Source organism: Schistocerca gregaria, chromosome 9, assembly GCF_023897955.1.
Source record: "Schistocerca gregaria isolate iqSchGreg1 chromosome 9, iqSchGreg1.2, whole genome shotgun sequence".
NCBI lineage: Eukaryota > Metazoa > Arthropoda > Insecta > Orthoptera > Acrididae > Schistocerca > Schistocerca gregaria.
This window is the reverse complement of record NC_064928.1, coordinates 111192132-111208233: the sequence shown is the minus strand read 5'-3', so window position 1 is coordinate 111208233 and position 16102 is coordinate 111192132. Positions and strand designations below refer to the sequence as shown.

The window sequence follows — 16102 nt, the reverse complement described above, 5'->3', positions numbered from 1 at the left end:
AGAAATTCTTCTGGCAGCTTTGTTATTAATGTACAAAATAGGTTTGATCTGTTGCCTCAGTCGGAAACTGATGAGCCTCTCACAGAAATTGAATAAGAAGGTAGGGAAGTGTGCAAAGAGAAAGAAAGTCTTGTTGCTAGATAGTTCGCATGCTAGGGGTGTGGGCCAACTTCTGCAGGATGAATTAGGGTCAGAATATCAGGTCACAAGTTTTTTCAAACCTAGTGCTGGACTGGGGCAGGTTACAGAGGATTTAGGTTCACTATGTAGAGGCTTTACTAAGGAAGATACCGTGGTTATTGTGGGTGGGCCGGGCAACAGTATTGACAGAGATCCGTGGTACAGCATAGAGTGTGACCTGGCAAATATTGCATCGGCATCGAGTCATACCAGTGTTGGGTTTGTGTCGGTTCTGGAGCGTCACGACCGGCCTCATTTCAGCTCTTCTGTCAGGAGAGTTAATTTGGAGTTGGAACGGCTACTTGGATCTGATGTGGGGTCACACATTGGTGTGGTTCCTGTTGGTTCACTCTGTAAGTGGGACTATACTAGACATGGCCTACACCTCAACAAGAAGGGGAAGGGTAAACTGGCTGGGCTGATAGCAGGAAATTTAAAGGGGGGGAGGAACTACATCTCATGGTGGTAACTCTTTTTTTAGTGTAAGATCAGTGTCCAGTGGGAAACTCAGCCAGGCAAGTACTAAAGATGTTAAAAAAAGTTCAAGATACTCACAAAAGTAAAATGAAAAATGTTAGTATATTTCAACAAAATATTGGGGGATTGAAGAATAAAATTGATGAGTTTCTGCTTTGTTTAGAAGATATAGAAACTGAGAATGTAATAGATGTACTATGCCTGTCTGAGCATCACATTGTCACTGATATGCAAAAGGTTAGCATCAATGGGTACAAATTAGCTGCACATGTAAGTAGAGATAATATGATGAGAGGAGGAGTTGCCATATATGTCAAAAGCTTCCACAGCGCAAAAAATTTAGAAACTAAAAAATTTTGTGTAGAGCAACATATGGAAGCATGTGCCACTGAACTAAAACTAAAAGATGGCACTTTCATAATTGTAACAGTGTATAGGTCCCCCTCAGGGAATTTCCAGCTATTTCTAGAAAACTTGGATGCTTTGTTGTGCTATCTGTCAGACCGGGGGAAGCAAATTATCATTTGTGGGGATTTCAATGTTGATTCCCTGAAAGAGTGTGATAGGAAGAATGACCTTGTAGTATTACTCAGTTCTTTCAATTTGAGCTCCGTCACAGATTTTCCTACTCGGATAACAAAGAACAGCAGGACACTGATAGATAACTTTTTTATAGACCAAGATAAGTTTAAGGACATAAATGCTTATCCTGTTGAGAATGGTCTTTCAGATCATGGTGCACAGCTAGTTACAGTACATAGCATAGCTCCATGCAGTATATCAAATCAGAATTTCAAAGCAGTGTGTTCAATTAACAATATAAATACTGCAAACTTTAGGGGAAGACTAAAGGAGCTAGACTGGAATGAAGTGTATATGGAACCCGATGCAAACTTGAAATATAACTTATTTCACGATACATTTTTAAGGGTATTTGAAAATTGTTTTCCCAAGAAAACAGTGAAACATAATTCCAAGAAAACATATAAAAAACCTTGGCTAACTAAAGGAATAAGAATATCTTGCAACCGTAAAAGAGGTATCTAACAGCAAGAGGGAGTACTGACCCCGAAATTGTTCAATATTATAAAAACTATTGTGCGGTACTAAGAAAAGTTATTAAAAAGTCCAGAAGCATGTGTATCATGTCTGAGATCAGTAACTCTGATAATAAAATTAAAGCAATTTGGAATATTATTGAAAGGGAAACAGGGCAACCAAGAGCACAGGAAGACTCTAGTGCCATAAAACTGAATGACAAGTGTACTAACAAACAATCTGAAATTGGAAATATTTTCAATAATCATTTTTTAAATGTTGTGGAGAAAGTAGGATCTAGATCTTCACTAGAAGAGGCAAGGCTTCTAATAGAAGAGGCCATACCTGTGCAATTTGAAACAACTGTATTTCCACGAACCTCTCCCTCTGAAATCAGTAAAATAATAAACTCACTGAAAAGTAAAAGCTCTTACGGAATTGATGGCATTTCCAGCAAGATACTTAAAGCTTGTTCCCCACAGATAAGTAGGATTCTCAGCCACGTATGTAATATCTCTTTGGAGCAGGGTGTTTTTCCCGATAGACTGAAATATGCCATTGTACAACCATTGCATAAAAAGGGGGATACGTCAGATGTCAACAACTATCGCCCAATCTCTCTTCTGACAGCTCTAGCAAAAATTTTTGAGAAAGTAATGTATTCAAGAGTAGCCTCCCATATATGTAAAAATAAAGTACTAACAAAATGTCAGTTTGGTTTTCAGAAAGGCTTTTCAACAGAAAATGCTATATATGCTTTCACTGATCAAATATTAAATGCTCTGAATAACCGGACATCACCCATTGGTATTTTTTGTGATCTCTCAAAGGCCTTTGACTGTGTAAATCATGGAATTCTTTAGATAAGCTAAATCATTATGGTTTGAGGGGGCAGTGCACAAATGGTTTAATTCATACTTAACTGGAAGAATGCAGAAAGTTGAAATAAGTGGTTCATGTAATGTTAATACAACAGCTGATTCCTCAAACTGGGGGGCTATCAAGCACGGGGTCCCACAGGGTTCGGTCTTAGGTCCTTTACTGTTCTTGATATACATTAATGACTTACCATTCCATATTGATGAGGATGCAAAGTTAGTTCTTTTTGCTGATGATACAAGTATAGTAATAACATCCAAAAACCAAGAACTAAGTGATGTAATTGTAAATGATGTTTTTCACAAAATTATTAAGTGGTTCTTGGCAAACGGACTCTCTTTAAATTTTGATAAAACGCAGTATATACAGTTCCGTACAGTAAATGGCACAACTCCAGTAATAAATATAGACTTTGAACAGAAGTCTGTAGCTAAGGTAGAATTTTCAAAATTTTTAGGTGTGTCCATTGATGAGAGGTTAAACTGGAAGCAACACATTGATGGTCTGCTGAAACGTCTGAGTTCGGCTACGTATGATATTAGGGTTATTGCAAATTTTGGTGATAAGAATCTCAGTAAATTAGCTTACTATGCCTACTTTCATTCACTGCTTTCGTATGGTATCATATTCTGGGGTAATTCATCATTGAGTAGAAAAGTATTCATTGCTCAAAAACGTGTAATCAGAATAATTGCTGGAGCCCACCCACGGTCATCCTGCAGACATCTATTTAAGGATCTAGGGATCCTCACAGTATATATATTCACTTATGAAATTTGTTGTTAATAATCCAGCGCAGTTCAAAAGTAATAGCAGTGTGCATAGCTATAACACCAGGCGAAAGGATGATCTTCACTATGCAGGGTTAAATCTGACTTTGGCACAGAAGAAGGTAACTTATGCTGCCACAAAAGTATTTGGTCACCTACCAAACAGCATCAAAAGCCTGACAGATAGTCAACCAACATTTAAAAATAAATTAAAAGAATTTCTAGATGACAACTCCTTCTACTCATTGGCTGAATTTTTAGATATAAATTAAGGGAGGGGAAAAAAACTAACTTAAGCATTGGTGTCATGCAATATTTTGTGTAATGTAATATCTTGTACAGACATCTTTCATTAACCTGACATGTTCCACATCATTACGAAGTGTCGTATTCATGATCTATGGAACAAGTATTAATCTAATCTAATCTAATCTAATCACTAATCTACTGAACTCTCAAACACTGACTTCACTGCCTGAGCAGAACCTGATAGGATCTACAAATGCTGACAAGAATACCCAACCATTGGTTTGCTTAGTAGGCTTTGGAGCAATTATGAACTTCTTAGACCTGCTGGAATAATGTAAATGTTAACTTTGGACAAGTGTCAGATGGGTTTTGCTCAAAAATGTTCATGAAAAACTATGTTCAGAGTCCAACTATGTACAAGTGCAAAACTTGCACAATAGGGAAGAGAAGTAGGAAATGATTAGAAGCCTTTAAAATGGAGACTGTGGAAGATTAGGTGGATCGATCGAGAGAGTAAAGAAGGCGCTCTCCGACAAATCGATGAGGGAAATTGCCTAATGAAGAAGAAAAGACACAGAAAGATCTGTCACACATTAAGAAGTAAGTTATTGGTAAAAATTTCAGTTGAGGGTGCAGGAGGAAGGAAATGATCACAGTGCATTGCACTAAAATCTTTCCAATTGCACAATGTCGCAATGTGAAAAGGTTTAAATAAATACATGACTGATTTTCAAAATTCATTGGCTTTGTACATTTCTAAGGGATGGCCACACAACTGTCACATCATCCTGTCACTGTTCTGTTAGCTTCCTACAACTTGATTAAATGATAGGCAGGATTACAGCTGACAGCATGAAAAACAGTCCTTACCATTGGCTTGGTACTGTTTAGGAATGAAAATGTTTACCGAATCCTTTCTTAACAGGGAATATAATGCAGACTGAGTCATGACTTCTAATAAGGATGCTCTACTGTCCAAACCTCCAATTTGCTGTTCAAAGTTAAGTATCAGAATTGGCTGCAGATAACTTTACACAGTCCACAAACCCATGCTCAAATTTCACATATCACAACACTGCAGTTCAGACTAATAGTCCATGAGTAGAACTGTGAAAAAAATTCTCCACATTCCCAAACTCCAGCAGTAATTCTACAATTCCCTAGACTTGTTGCCCACATAATTTCAAATATTTTAACTGATATTGACATGCTGCTCATCAGTCCACACATCTTCATTCACCAATTTCTCAAAGTGAACTGCCCCAGAACAAAATGGCCGCTGTCCTTATATAGATATAAAACCACAAAATTACACATACTGCAAATATTACTATAAAAACTACACATATAAACACTATGTGATTCAAACTTGACAGCGGATTTCTTTGAGTTGTTAAAAATACAAGTTTCATTGTCTACTAATTAAAAAAAAAATAAAAATAAAAACTAGCGTAACGTTACTTGTAGGTTGCACACAAAGATTACAATGAATAAAACTTACATTAAACTTGTTGCACCTGTAAGTATTATACATTAAGTAGGGCTAGAATTTCATCTTCATTTCCTGGGTACCATTAATTTTTTCCTAGGGTCTTCAGTTTTTGAGTTTTCTGCACCTTATTCAGTACCACAGTCTAGGTTAGTGTTATCTCTATTTCAATCCTAATGAGAATCAAATATCCACAGATAGTTACTGTAGTTTACTATATAACACTGCCATGTGTGTTTGTGTGTTTCATTGATTGTGCCTATCTACCGGCGCTTTCCCGCTTGGTAAGTCTTGGAATCTTTGTTTTTAATATATTTTTCCCATGTGGAAGTTTCTTTCTATTTTATTTACTGCCATTACACTTATTGTTACATAATTTATTTTGCTCTAAAATGCATTTTTAACCCTCTGAATCAACATTTTAGCTCGTTCCTCAATCTGTTCTACTTTAATGGAAATTCTGAAGCTGTTTTCTTATAGTGCTGTTCAAATACTATCAGTTGACACTTATATGAAATAGAGGATGGGGGAAGAAAGGGGAAGGAATGGCAGGAATTAATGACTTCCAGCCACACAGTGCATTATGGTTATGCAATGAAGAGAGTTGAACATTTTTGAGGGACTGGGATTCTAATTCAGATGTCTTGCTTCTTTAAAATGTTTGCCTTAACCATGTCAGCCATCTGAACATGCTCTCCATCCAACTCAAATCCTCAACTTCTCACATGCTGCAATGCAGCCTCCCTCATCCATTAAACCTCCACTCACAAATTATTGATTCCGATAGTAGGAGTTCAGATGATAATAGTGGATCTGCACTGAAACAAATGTCAAAGAGACATTGTGCCCTTAGAGGAATGTATATACAGCCAAAACATTATGACCTTTGCCCACAGTTACATCGGATGTTGCCTGATGGCAAAGTGGGCACGTGACGCAGTAACAAATTTATTTATTTATTTACATTTTCTTTGCGTGGAAGGCTTTTGCAAATGTCAGACTTAATACTACGGTTATATTTACACTTATAAAATACACCAATTTCTGTAGCTGTTACTTCTTATGCCTATTTTTACATTTATCACATTACAACTGATATGCTAATGCCTCAAGTTACAATCACTATCTTAAAATTTGTTGAAAGACTATTAACATATTTTTATTAGAAAAGATTTTAATTTTGTTTTAAAAACATTTCCTGTGTACATTCTTAGAGCATTTGGTAGCTTGTTATACCAAATCAAACCATTGATATATGGACTTCTATCAGTCATTTTTAACATTGTTCTGTTACGGAAAAAGTTACACTTTGTTCTACAACTATTTTGAAGATGTACAGAGAATATATTGTCAGATATTTGTGCTGCACAAACACTTCACGATGAATCTCTATGTCCCATCCCATGTATATGTGTTATTCCTCTTTTCTGTAGTAGTAGTAGTAGTAGTAGTAGTAGTAGTACTATTCTTTTTAAATGCACATCAGCTGCACAGCCCCATAGTTCAATTCTGTAATTCAGAAAGGGGTAAAGTGTTCCGTAATATACTAATTTCAGTACTTGGCTAGGAACTAGCTTTGTAAGCTGGCTGAAGAGATATATGGCACTACTGACTTTTCCATATACGAAATTAATGTGGTATGTCCACCGCAAATTTTCATCAACATCCACACCCAGGAATTTACAGTTACCATTTCCTGTTACAGAGATATTACACACACTATTCATATTGTTATGGTGAGAACTGCCTGTTTTAAATGTCAGTAGTTCAGATTTGGTTACATTCACCTTGAGTCCCTGATCACTGAAGTATTTTGTTATTTCTGTTATACCACTAGTAGCAAGAAATTCTACCTCATTAGATTCACTCCCATGGAATAAGATTGACGTGTAATCTGCATAGCTTACAATATGGGAGTTAATTGGTTGTGCAATGTCGTTAATATACATATAAAGAAGAGAAAGGATCCAAGGATTGAGCCCTGTGGTACACCTTGTAATACAGGTTCACTGGTGGACTGGGTGTTCATGATTTTATTATCTAGTTTGTATGACAATTTAGTGCTATGCTTACGATTCAGCAGGTATGTGGCTAGAAGATTCATGGCTTGATCCCCAATACTATAAGATTTTAGTTTTTTAAGAAATACCCTATGGTTAACCATATCAAATGCTCTTGTCAGGTCCAAAAATATACCTGTAGTCTGCATCTTCTGGTCCAACAGACAGTAAACTTCATGGGTGAACTACGTAACTGCTGTGGTTGTACTTAGCTCTTTTCTGAAGCCATGCTATGAATCTACAAGCAGTTTATGTTTTGTGAAAAAGGCACTTAGCTGAGAAAGGATAATGCTTTAGAATATCTTACAAAAAGTGGGAATTAATGATATTGGTCTATAGTTGGAGACATTTTCCTTACTTTCCTTTTTATACACTGGTTTCACTACGCTCATTTTTAGAACCATTGGATACATGTTTTCTATAACACTGCAATTAATCAGGTGAGTAAGAGGTTTAGAGATTTCTTTTAAGGGCACTTTAGTAATAGCGCTGGATACGCCATCCCATCCAGATAAAGATTTTCTCTTTAGCATGTATGTTTCTCTGCAAACCTCCTGCTCATTCACTTCCACAAATTCAAATCGGAACACTGGGTGAGATGGCATCGGGTCTCTACCTGTGAATCTATAATATGGGTTGTGATTCTCGAGTTTCTCCCGGCGTATTTGATAATCAAAATATCCAGGGGTGTACTGCTGGTCTACAGTGTCCAACGGGCACAATATTTCGGCGATCATACATGTCGCCATCATCAGGTGAACTGAAGGATTGAGCTCCTGTGAACGAAGGGTAATTACCTTTCCTTGACGTCTTGGTCAAGAGAAGGGCTGACGGCACCCTAGGTCATGGGGTGTATTGGAAGACAACGCACAACGCACACTGATCTGTATTTGCACACAGACAGCTGCCACCACCCTTCACAGAGGAATGGGGTACTTAAAACTCTAGTACATGGGGTGCGCACTACCTCTGAAGCAGAGTGTCTACCCCAGGAATTGGAACATCTGAGAACTGTATTTCGAAAAAATTGGTACTCAGAGCGGCAGATTCAACGTTCTCTCCACCCAACCACTACAGCACAACCTGTGGAGATGGATGAAATCACGAGGGAGGAGGTTGGCACTGTGTTTATTCCATATACAGGCGCACTCTCGGGGAAAATCGCCTGCATTATGAAGAAACACCGGGTCGGAACTGTGTTTTGTCCTCCGAATAAAACTCGTGCACAGGTGGGCAGTATGAAAGATGACCTTGGTTTGAGGAAGGCCGGCATGTACCAGATTTTGTGTCAATGTGGCAAGTCGTATATTGCTCAGACAATGCGTACCGTCGAGGATCGATGCCGTGAACACCAACGGCACACACAACTGATTTATCCGAGCAAGTTGGCAGTTTCTGAACATTGTTTGTCAGAAAATCACGCTATGGAGTATGAACGCACTAGGATTCTGGTACAGATGTTGAGATACTGGGACAGCGTTGTTAGAGAGGCCATCAAAATTCGCACCAATGACGACCTCATAAACCATGACTGTTGCTATAATCTTAGCAAGGGTTGGGAACCAGCAATTGGGTTAATCAAGAGCAAATCGAGCAAATGTATAGTTGTGACGACCACGGTGGACAGAGCCATCACTCCGGCGTCATCTCAGACGCCGTCGCAATCTGTTCCACCACGCGACCATGGGGCGGGGCGTGGAAGTAGAGGGAGCGCACCGCAGGCAGAGGGTAGTTAAATCGGCTGCCGCCGCGACCGAACCCAGTTCCCTCTGAGCAGCCACAGCGTACGGATCTCCGTGCCAGCACCTTCACAGGAGCTCAGTCCGTCAGTTCATCTGATGATGGCGACATGTATGATCGCCGACATATTGTGCCTGTTGGACACTGTAGACCGGCAGTACACCCGTGGATATTTTGATTTTAATATGGGTTGATTGTTCGTCAGAAATGTAGTAGTTATTAAAAATATTACATATAGTATCTGGATTTTTTATAATGTTACCATCATGTCTTATGCTGAGTGGTTCCATGTTCATCTTGTTGGGACCTTTTCGGTATTTGTCAATCAGCTTCAAAGATGGTTTGCTTATGTTATCAGACTGTTCTATTGTTTTGGTGTTAATCTGCTTCCTTAGGTTAACAATTTCAGTTTCAAAAGTTTGCTAGGCCCTATTGTATTTTTCCTTTAAAACCTACATAGTTGTAGCTTTATAAAGCTGGTTTAGATAATGTACTTGCTGCCTGTGCCTAATCAGATTTGGTGGGAGTTTTAGTCTAGGATTACTTCCATTTTGACAGTGTTTAACTACTTTCTGGATTTCTCAGACTGGACAGCTATATTCATAATGATGCAGTAGGGTTAAGTAGAATTCATTCCATTTCTCATCCAACCCTTTTACCTGGTACATAGAATCCCATTTCTCATACACTAGTTTGTCTTTAAGAGCATTAATATATGACCTATTCAGCATTTTTTTCTATAGCACTATTTCTGTTACTTTAGTCATAACTGAATTTATGTATTCTATCACCTGACAGAAGTGGTCAGAATAAAGAAAATCTAAGTTACTGCCATTTACGATGATGTAAATAAAATAGAAAGAAACTTCCACATGGGAAAAATATATTAAAAACAAAGATTCCAAGACTTACCAAGCGGGAAAGCGCCGGCAGACATGCACATGAACAAGACACACAAACACACACACAGAATTACTAGCTTTCGCAACCGATGGTTGCTTCTTCAGGAAGGAGAGGGAAAGACGAAAGGATGTGGGTTTTAAGGGAGAGGGTAAGGAGTCATTCCAATCCCGGGAGCGGAAAGACTTCCCTTAGGGGAAAAAAAGGACAGGTGTACACTCGCACACACACACATATCCATCCGCACATACACAGACACAAGCAGACATATTTAAAGGCTGTTCTCCAAAGTTTCTTTAGGGAGTAAGGCACACACATTGTCCCAAGCCCTTAGGAGGTCCTCATCACTTGAAAACTGCACTCCTTTCAGCTTCATTTTCACATGCGGGAGCAGTACAAAGTCAGAAGGAGCAAGGTCTGGACTGTAAGGAGGGTGGTCACCAAGTTTCATTCATGTACCCTGCCAGTATTCGGTGCATGCTCTTGTGTGGAAAGCTGGACCATTTTCGTGATGGAGGAACTGATTGTTCATTCTTGACTTCGGTCACAGGTTCTTCAAAGACTGGATGACTTCAGGGCAGGCACTGCTCAGTGTACCACTTAGCTCTGACTGTCTTCTTTGTATCCAGAGCAACATGCTCCACAATTCCACTCAATTTGGAAAAAAAAAGAAAAAAAATCATCATTTTCTTGTTTACAATTAGGATTTTCTGACAGCCATGGGTTGTCATCTTAAAGACCCAGACTTTGTTTTGATCTTAGTCAGCACATCATAATAGTACAGCCAAGTCTTATTACCTGTCACGGTGTTATTCACATTCTGGAATCTTAGAAAACATTTTTTAACATCTTCCGGCGCCAAGTCACACATAATGTCATCTGCTATTCTGGCAGTCTATGCAGCACCCACAGACAACAAAGTTTCTTTACTTGCAAATGATCATGCAGAATCGAACAAATTGCTGGTGCATTTAGCCTAAGCTGTCCTCTGTCTGCTTATGTCACTTGCCTGTCTTAGTCTAGCATTTTCCTCATAGCATCAATGTTTTCCTCCATAACTGATGGGTGTGGCCTTTCTGTTCTCTCAGCATCCTCCAGAGTGAAATTTCCTTTGTGGAATTTTCTGTAGCACCTGAATATAGTTGTACGATGTGGAGATACATCACTGAGTGCAAGAGTCATTTCATCAAAGCACTGGTCTATGTTTAAACCGCACATTAAGTTGTACACAAAACTGCACAAATCTCACTTCGTGGCCACGATGCCATAGCAAGCACTTCAGACTAACGACTGCACCCCCAGACTTAGCACAATGGCTACAATGCAAGTATGAAGTATCCTCAGAACACAGCAACAATCGGCCTCTGGTGACTTACTGTTGTGTCATATTGCAAAACTTTGCCAGTAGCCTTTGTATATTTTACTTACATCTAATTCTAATAAAATACAGGTCATCAGCCTTGAAACCAAACTCTGAAATAATCCTTACAGCCAGTTGGCTTTCGCCTGTACTTTGTACTACTTCAAATATCTTCATAACGGGTGTAATAGTGATGTTGATAAATTTTTGAAATTATGTCCAATAGGCAGTAGAACAATGGTTATGCCAAAAATATTTGTATAAAAATATGCTCATATTTTAAAAAGAGGCATGTTTTACTCGACTTTTGAATTTCCCTCTAAAATGCTGACAGTGGTCATATGACCTCGCTGCAATGTCACGATTCGATAAGCCATCAGACACTTTATAATCTGTACTAGGTGAAGTGCCACCTGTTTGACTGAGTACCAGTAGGAATTTGGCGTGAGGAATTGCTGGATTGGAAAGGTGTAAGCCGACTTAATTCCTCTCAACTGTCTATTAATAAATACAACTGAAAATTCCATAAAAAATAATTACATCTACATCTTTTATTATTGTAAGAAGCCCCACACATGGTATGAAAGTGGACACCTTTCTTGTATTTTAAATTTTTGTGGCATGAGCACCTAAGCTGTGGCTTAGATATTGTATGCATAAATACGGCCCTGCCAGGACTTCTATATCTGCTTCCATATTCTGCAAATCACTGTGAAGTGCATAGAAGAGAGTACGTCCTATTGTACCAGTTATTAGAATTTCTTCCCGTTCAAAGTGGTGCAAAGTTTGGCAACTTGCTTTGTATGTTTAGAAATGTAAAATTGTGCACTTTGCGTATATGAAAAAAACGTAGTACCCTATGACTATAATATCACTGAGTCGCTGTTGGAATTGACCCACTCATACATGGGAAAAAGATTGTTTAAATGACTCTGTACATGCTGAAATTAGTCTTATTTTGTCCTCAAGTCCCCATCTGAGTGATATGTAGAAGGTTGTCATATGTTCCTAGTGTTGTCATTTAAAGCCAGTTCTCAAAACTTTGTTAATAGGCTTTCTCGGAACAGTTCAAGATTATGTCAGTTCAGTTACTTCAGCATCTCTGTGACACTCTCCCACAGCTTAAGCAAGTCTGTGACCATTTGTGCTACCCTTCTCTGTATACGTTCAATATCACGTTAGTCGTGTTTGGTAAGGGTCTCTCACACTCGAGCAATAGTGTAGGATGGATCACACAAGTGATCTGTAAGTGACATCCTCTGTTGACTGATTGCATTTGCCCAGTATTCAAACGATAAACCAGATTCTGCCACCTGTTTTACCCATGACTGAGCCTATGTGGTCAATTCCAACAGTGACTCAATGATATTACAGTCATAGGATACTACGTTTTTACATATTGTGAAGAGCACAATTTTACATTTTGCACCACTTTGAAATCTTATTAAGGTCTAACTGAGTATTTACGCAGCTTCTTTCAGACAGTATTTCATTAAAGATAGTTGCATCATCTGCAAAAAGTCTGAAGTTACTCTTAATATTGTCTGTAAGGTCATGATACTTGGCAAATACCTTGAGAATATTTCGCATATCCTTTCACACCTTCAAACACCATTGATGTCCTCTCAATTGTTTCAGATATCACCTTTGATAATTCATTCTGCAAAGAAAGATACATGTTTTTATAAGAAGACAAATTAGCACGGAGGATAGTTACATCTTAAAATACAAGAACACATTTTCAGTTTTGTTGTCATATTCAGGCCATTTAAGTTAATTAACGATGGCATAAGCTACAAATACAAGCTTTCTACAACTGATGAAGTACATCTAACATTGTTATTGAGAGACAAGTTGGGCAGCAGATGAATCAGGAATTGGATGCCATGCTGTAGTTAGATTAAAATAACTTTCTTACTGTGATTTCAGTGAGTTTGAGGAGGGGGGTAGGGTCTAGAGATCAGTCAACCTTAAGTTGTGTCTCAAGTGCCACCACCATCCCTCCTCCCCTTGTGATAAAACTATTTAACTTCTACAAGTGCATCCACCCTACAAAAACCACTATGAAGTGCATGGCAGAGGACACATCTAAATGTACCAGTTATAGGCCTCCTTCCCATTCTATTCACAGATGGAGCACGAGAAGATTGTTTAAACATTTCTGTGAGTGCCATAATTACTCTAATCTTGTACTCATGAACACTACATGAGCGATATGTTGGAGTTGTACAATGTTCCTAAATTCATCACTTAAAAGTTGATTCTCGAAATTTTGTAAGCAGGCTTTCTTGGGATATTCTATGGCTATCTTCAAGTGTCTCTCAGTTCTGTTTATTCGGCACCTCTGTGATGCTCTCCTGTGGGTCGGACAAGCTTATGACCATCTGTGCTGAACTCCTCGTATGCATCCAATATTCTCTGTTAGTCCTATCTGATAAGGGTCCACTACGTTTGAAAAACTTTCCGGGATGGGTCAAAAGAGTGTTTTGTAGGCAATCTGCTTTGTAAATTGATCGCACTTTCCTATTACTTGACAATGGAACCAAAGTCTGCTGCCAGTTTTATGTGTAACCGAGAATGTGTGATTGTTCCCTTTCACATACAGTACCACCATTCTGTGAGTTGAAAAGTGAGCAGTTTTAAATTTCTGTACACTTAAGGCATGTAGCCACAATCTGCACTAATTTGAAATCACTTCATAATCAGTCTGAATAGCTGTGCAGTATTTCATTGTACACAACTCCATTGGCTGCAAAAAACTGCCGAGATTGCTAAGCAAGTGACTGAAGAGGGGTCAGAGCTACCACCCACGTCTCACAACAAATGTGGACTGGCAATGGACGGCTTCCTCCGTACCTTCGACACACTGCAGCTTTTCGGACACAAGCTCCTCTCCTCAATTCGTTCCTCAATACTCAATCTAAAATCCCTCAAAGTTTCTCAGTTTAGCTATGTCCTGAATAATGGACACCTACTGAATGGCAGTTAATGTTAATTGGAATTTACACCTCTGAGTCCACATTCTGTGGTAAATTATACATGATCCAGTCACATTAATGTGATCACCTGTCAATAGCCTGAATAACCACCTTTCACTGCACGGACTGCTGTGAGACGTGCAGGAAGAGAGTCAATTAGGTTCTGGGAGGTATTGACAGGGATGTGGAGCAATGCTGGCATGGCCAACAGTGCTATATTTCTCGGCTGAGGATTCACGGTGTAAACAGCCGAGCCAAGATGGTCCTATGAATTCTCAATTGGGTTTAAATTTGAGTACTTTGATGGCTAGGGGAGTATGGTAAACTCATACTCCCTGATAGCTATATGACACATTCATTGTCCTGGTGGTAGATACCACTGTACCAAGGGAAAACAAATTACATGTAGGGGTGGATATGGTCTTCAAGGATAGTAACTTGCTTGTGTTGATCCACTGTGCCTTCCAGGATGACAAGATCATCCACAGAATGTCACAGAAACATTCCCCAGAACATAATACTCCGTCCTTGTTTGCTTTCTGATGTTTCACCCCTTACAGTCCAGTGTAAGATAAAATGCAATTCACGTGAAAAGGTGGTCCACCGCCATTCAGTGGATATCCAGTTTGGCACTGGCACGGAAATTCCATACTTTATCACTGAAAAACAGCAGCCATCAATGGTGCACGAACCAGGCACCGACTACTCAGGCCCATACTTAGCCATGTTCACTGAACAGTCATTGAGGAGACACTGTTGGTAGCACCTTGGTTTATATGGGCAGTCAGTTGCTCAACAGTTGCGGATCTATTCAACCGTACACATCTCCGCAGCCGTCATTCACCACTGTCGTCTATGACCTGTGATGCACCACAGTTGCCTTGCTGCCGGTTTTGGATGGTGCCATTTTGCCACGCATAGTATAAAAAAACCACAATGCCATGCAAACAGTTACAAACTTGGTCACACACGTGTTTGTACAGTCTTCTTTAGAGATGAGCTACACTTCCCCAGAGATCTCTCTATACACACAAGTCAGTAGCCACCTTAGCTGCATCTGACTTCACACGTCCATTCCATTTCACATCACTTGCAATGTTATAACCAGACACTTAATCTATGTGACTGTGTCAAGCCACACATCATTAATACTGTTTTCTAACATCACAGTAAAGTGTTGCTACTCATCTGCATTACTTCACATTTTGCCACATTCAGACTAGCTCCACATAGGGTTAACTTTGTAGTGCTGCTCAGTAGTTCCAGAGCAGTGCTTCCAATCACACTGGCGGTCCAACCAAGTGCGAGTGGCACTCCAAACGCACCTTAGTGGTACATTTGCAGCATGTTAATGGCACTGCAAACTCTGATCAAATTGTATAAAATTCTGACTAATAAATGAAGGATATTTCATTAAATGTTCAGCAAGTTTTGTCACAAATTACAGTAGAAACTTGCTACCTTCTTAATTATTTTGTTGGGGACAGAGGTGGATATAAGTTTGAGGACACACTTTATGTTACTGGACTGAAGGATGAGATGCCAGCACACAGCTATCTATATGGAAATATTGCTAAATGCATCCGAACAGTATTTGCTGATTACTTCACGAATAAAAGGGTACAGAAATGACAAACATACTTCAAATTTGAAATCGAGATAATTATGCAGCTGAGCTTGTTTGCTTAAAATACAACTTTGCACATACTGAATTTGCAAAGCATTGTAGCTACTACAATATTTGCTGTGTTATTGTTATTTGCTGGAAATAAACATTATTTTTCTTACAGATTATGTTTTTCTCTGTTGTGGACAAGCTAGTGAAATTTGTTTCGAATCTCCCAACGATGGACTACCACACATTATTTTTTGCTATCTTATTGCTGTAATTGTCACATTTCAGATCTCATATGGCAGGGCACTTTTCAGTCCCGGTGGTAAAATTTCTGTAATGACGTGTGGTTGCACATTCCTGTATCTGA

The 16102-nt window shown here is 39.0% G+C and overlaps 1 protein-coding gene across 1 annotated transcript in view; it reads right to left on the bottom strand.

Annotated features, from left to right (window-relative positions):
* The window catches only part of LOC126291690 (atypical kinase COQ8B, mitochondrial), a 120046-nt gene that overhangs the window by 94356 nt on the left and 9588 nt on the right, over positions 1 to 16102 (bottom strand). The window contains exon 2 of the mRNA XM_049985315.1: positions 12715 to 12802. Within this exon, the coding sequence (XP_049841272.1) occupies positions 12715 to 12802 (88 nt within the window). The remainder of the gene's footprint in view (positions 1 to 12714; positions 12803 to 16102) is intronic.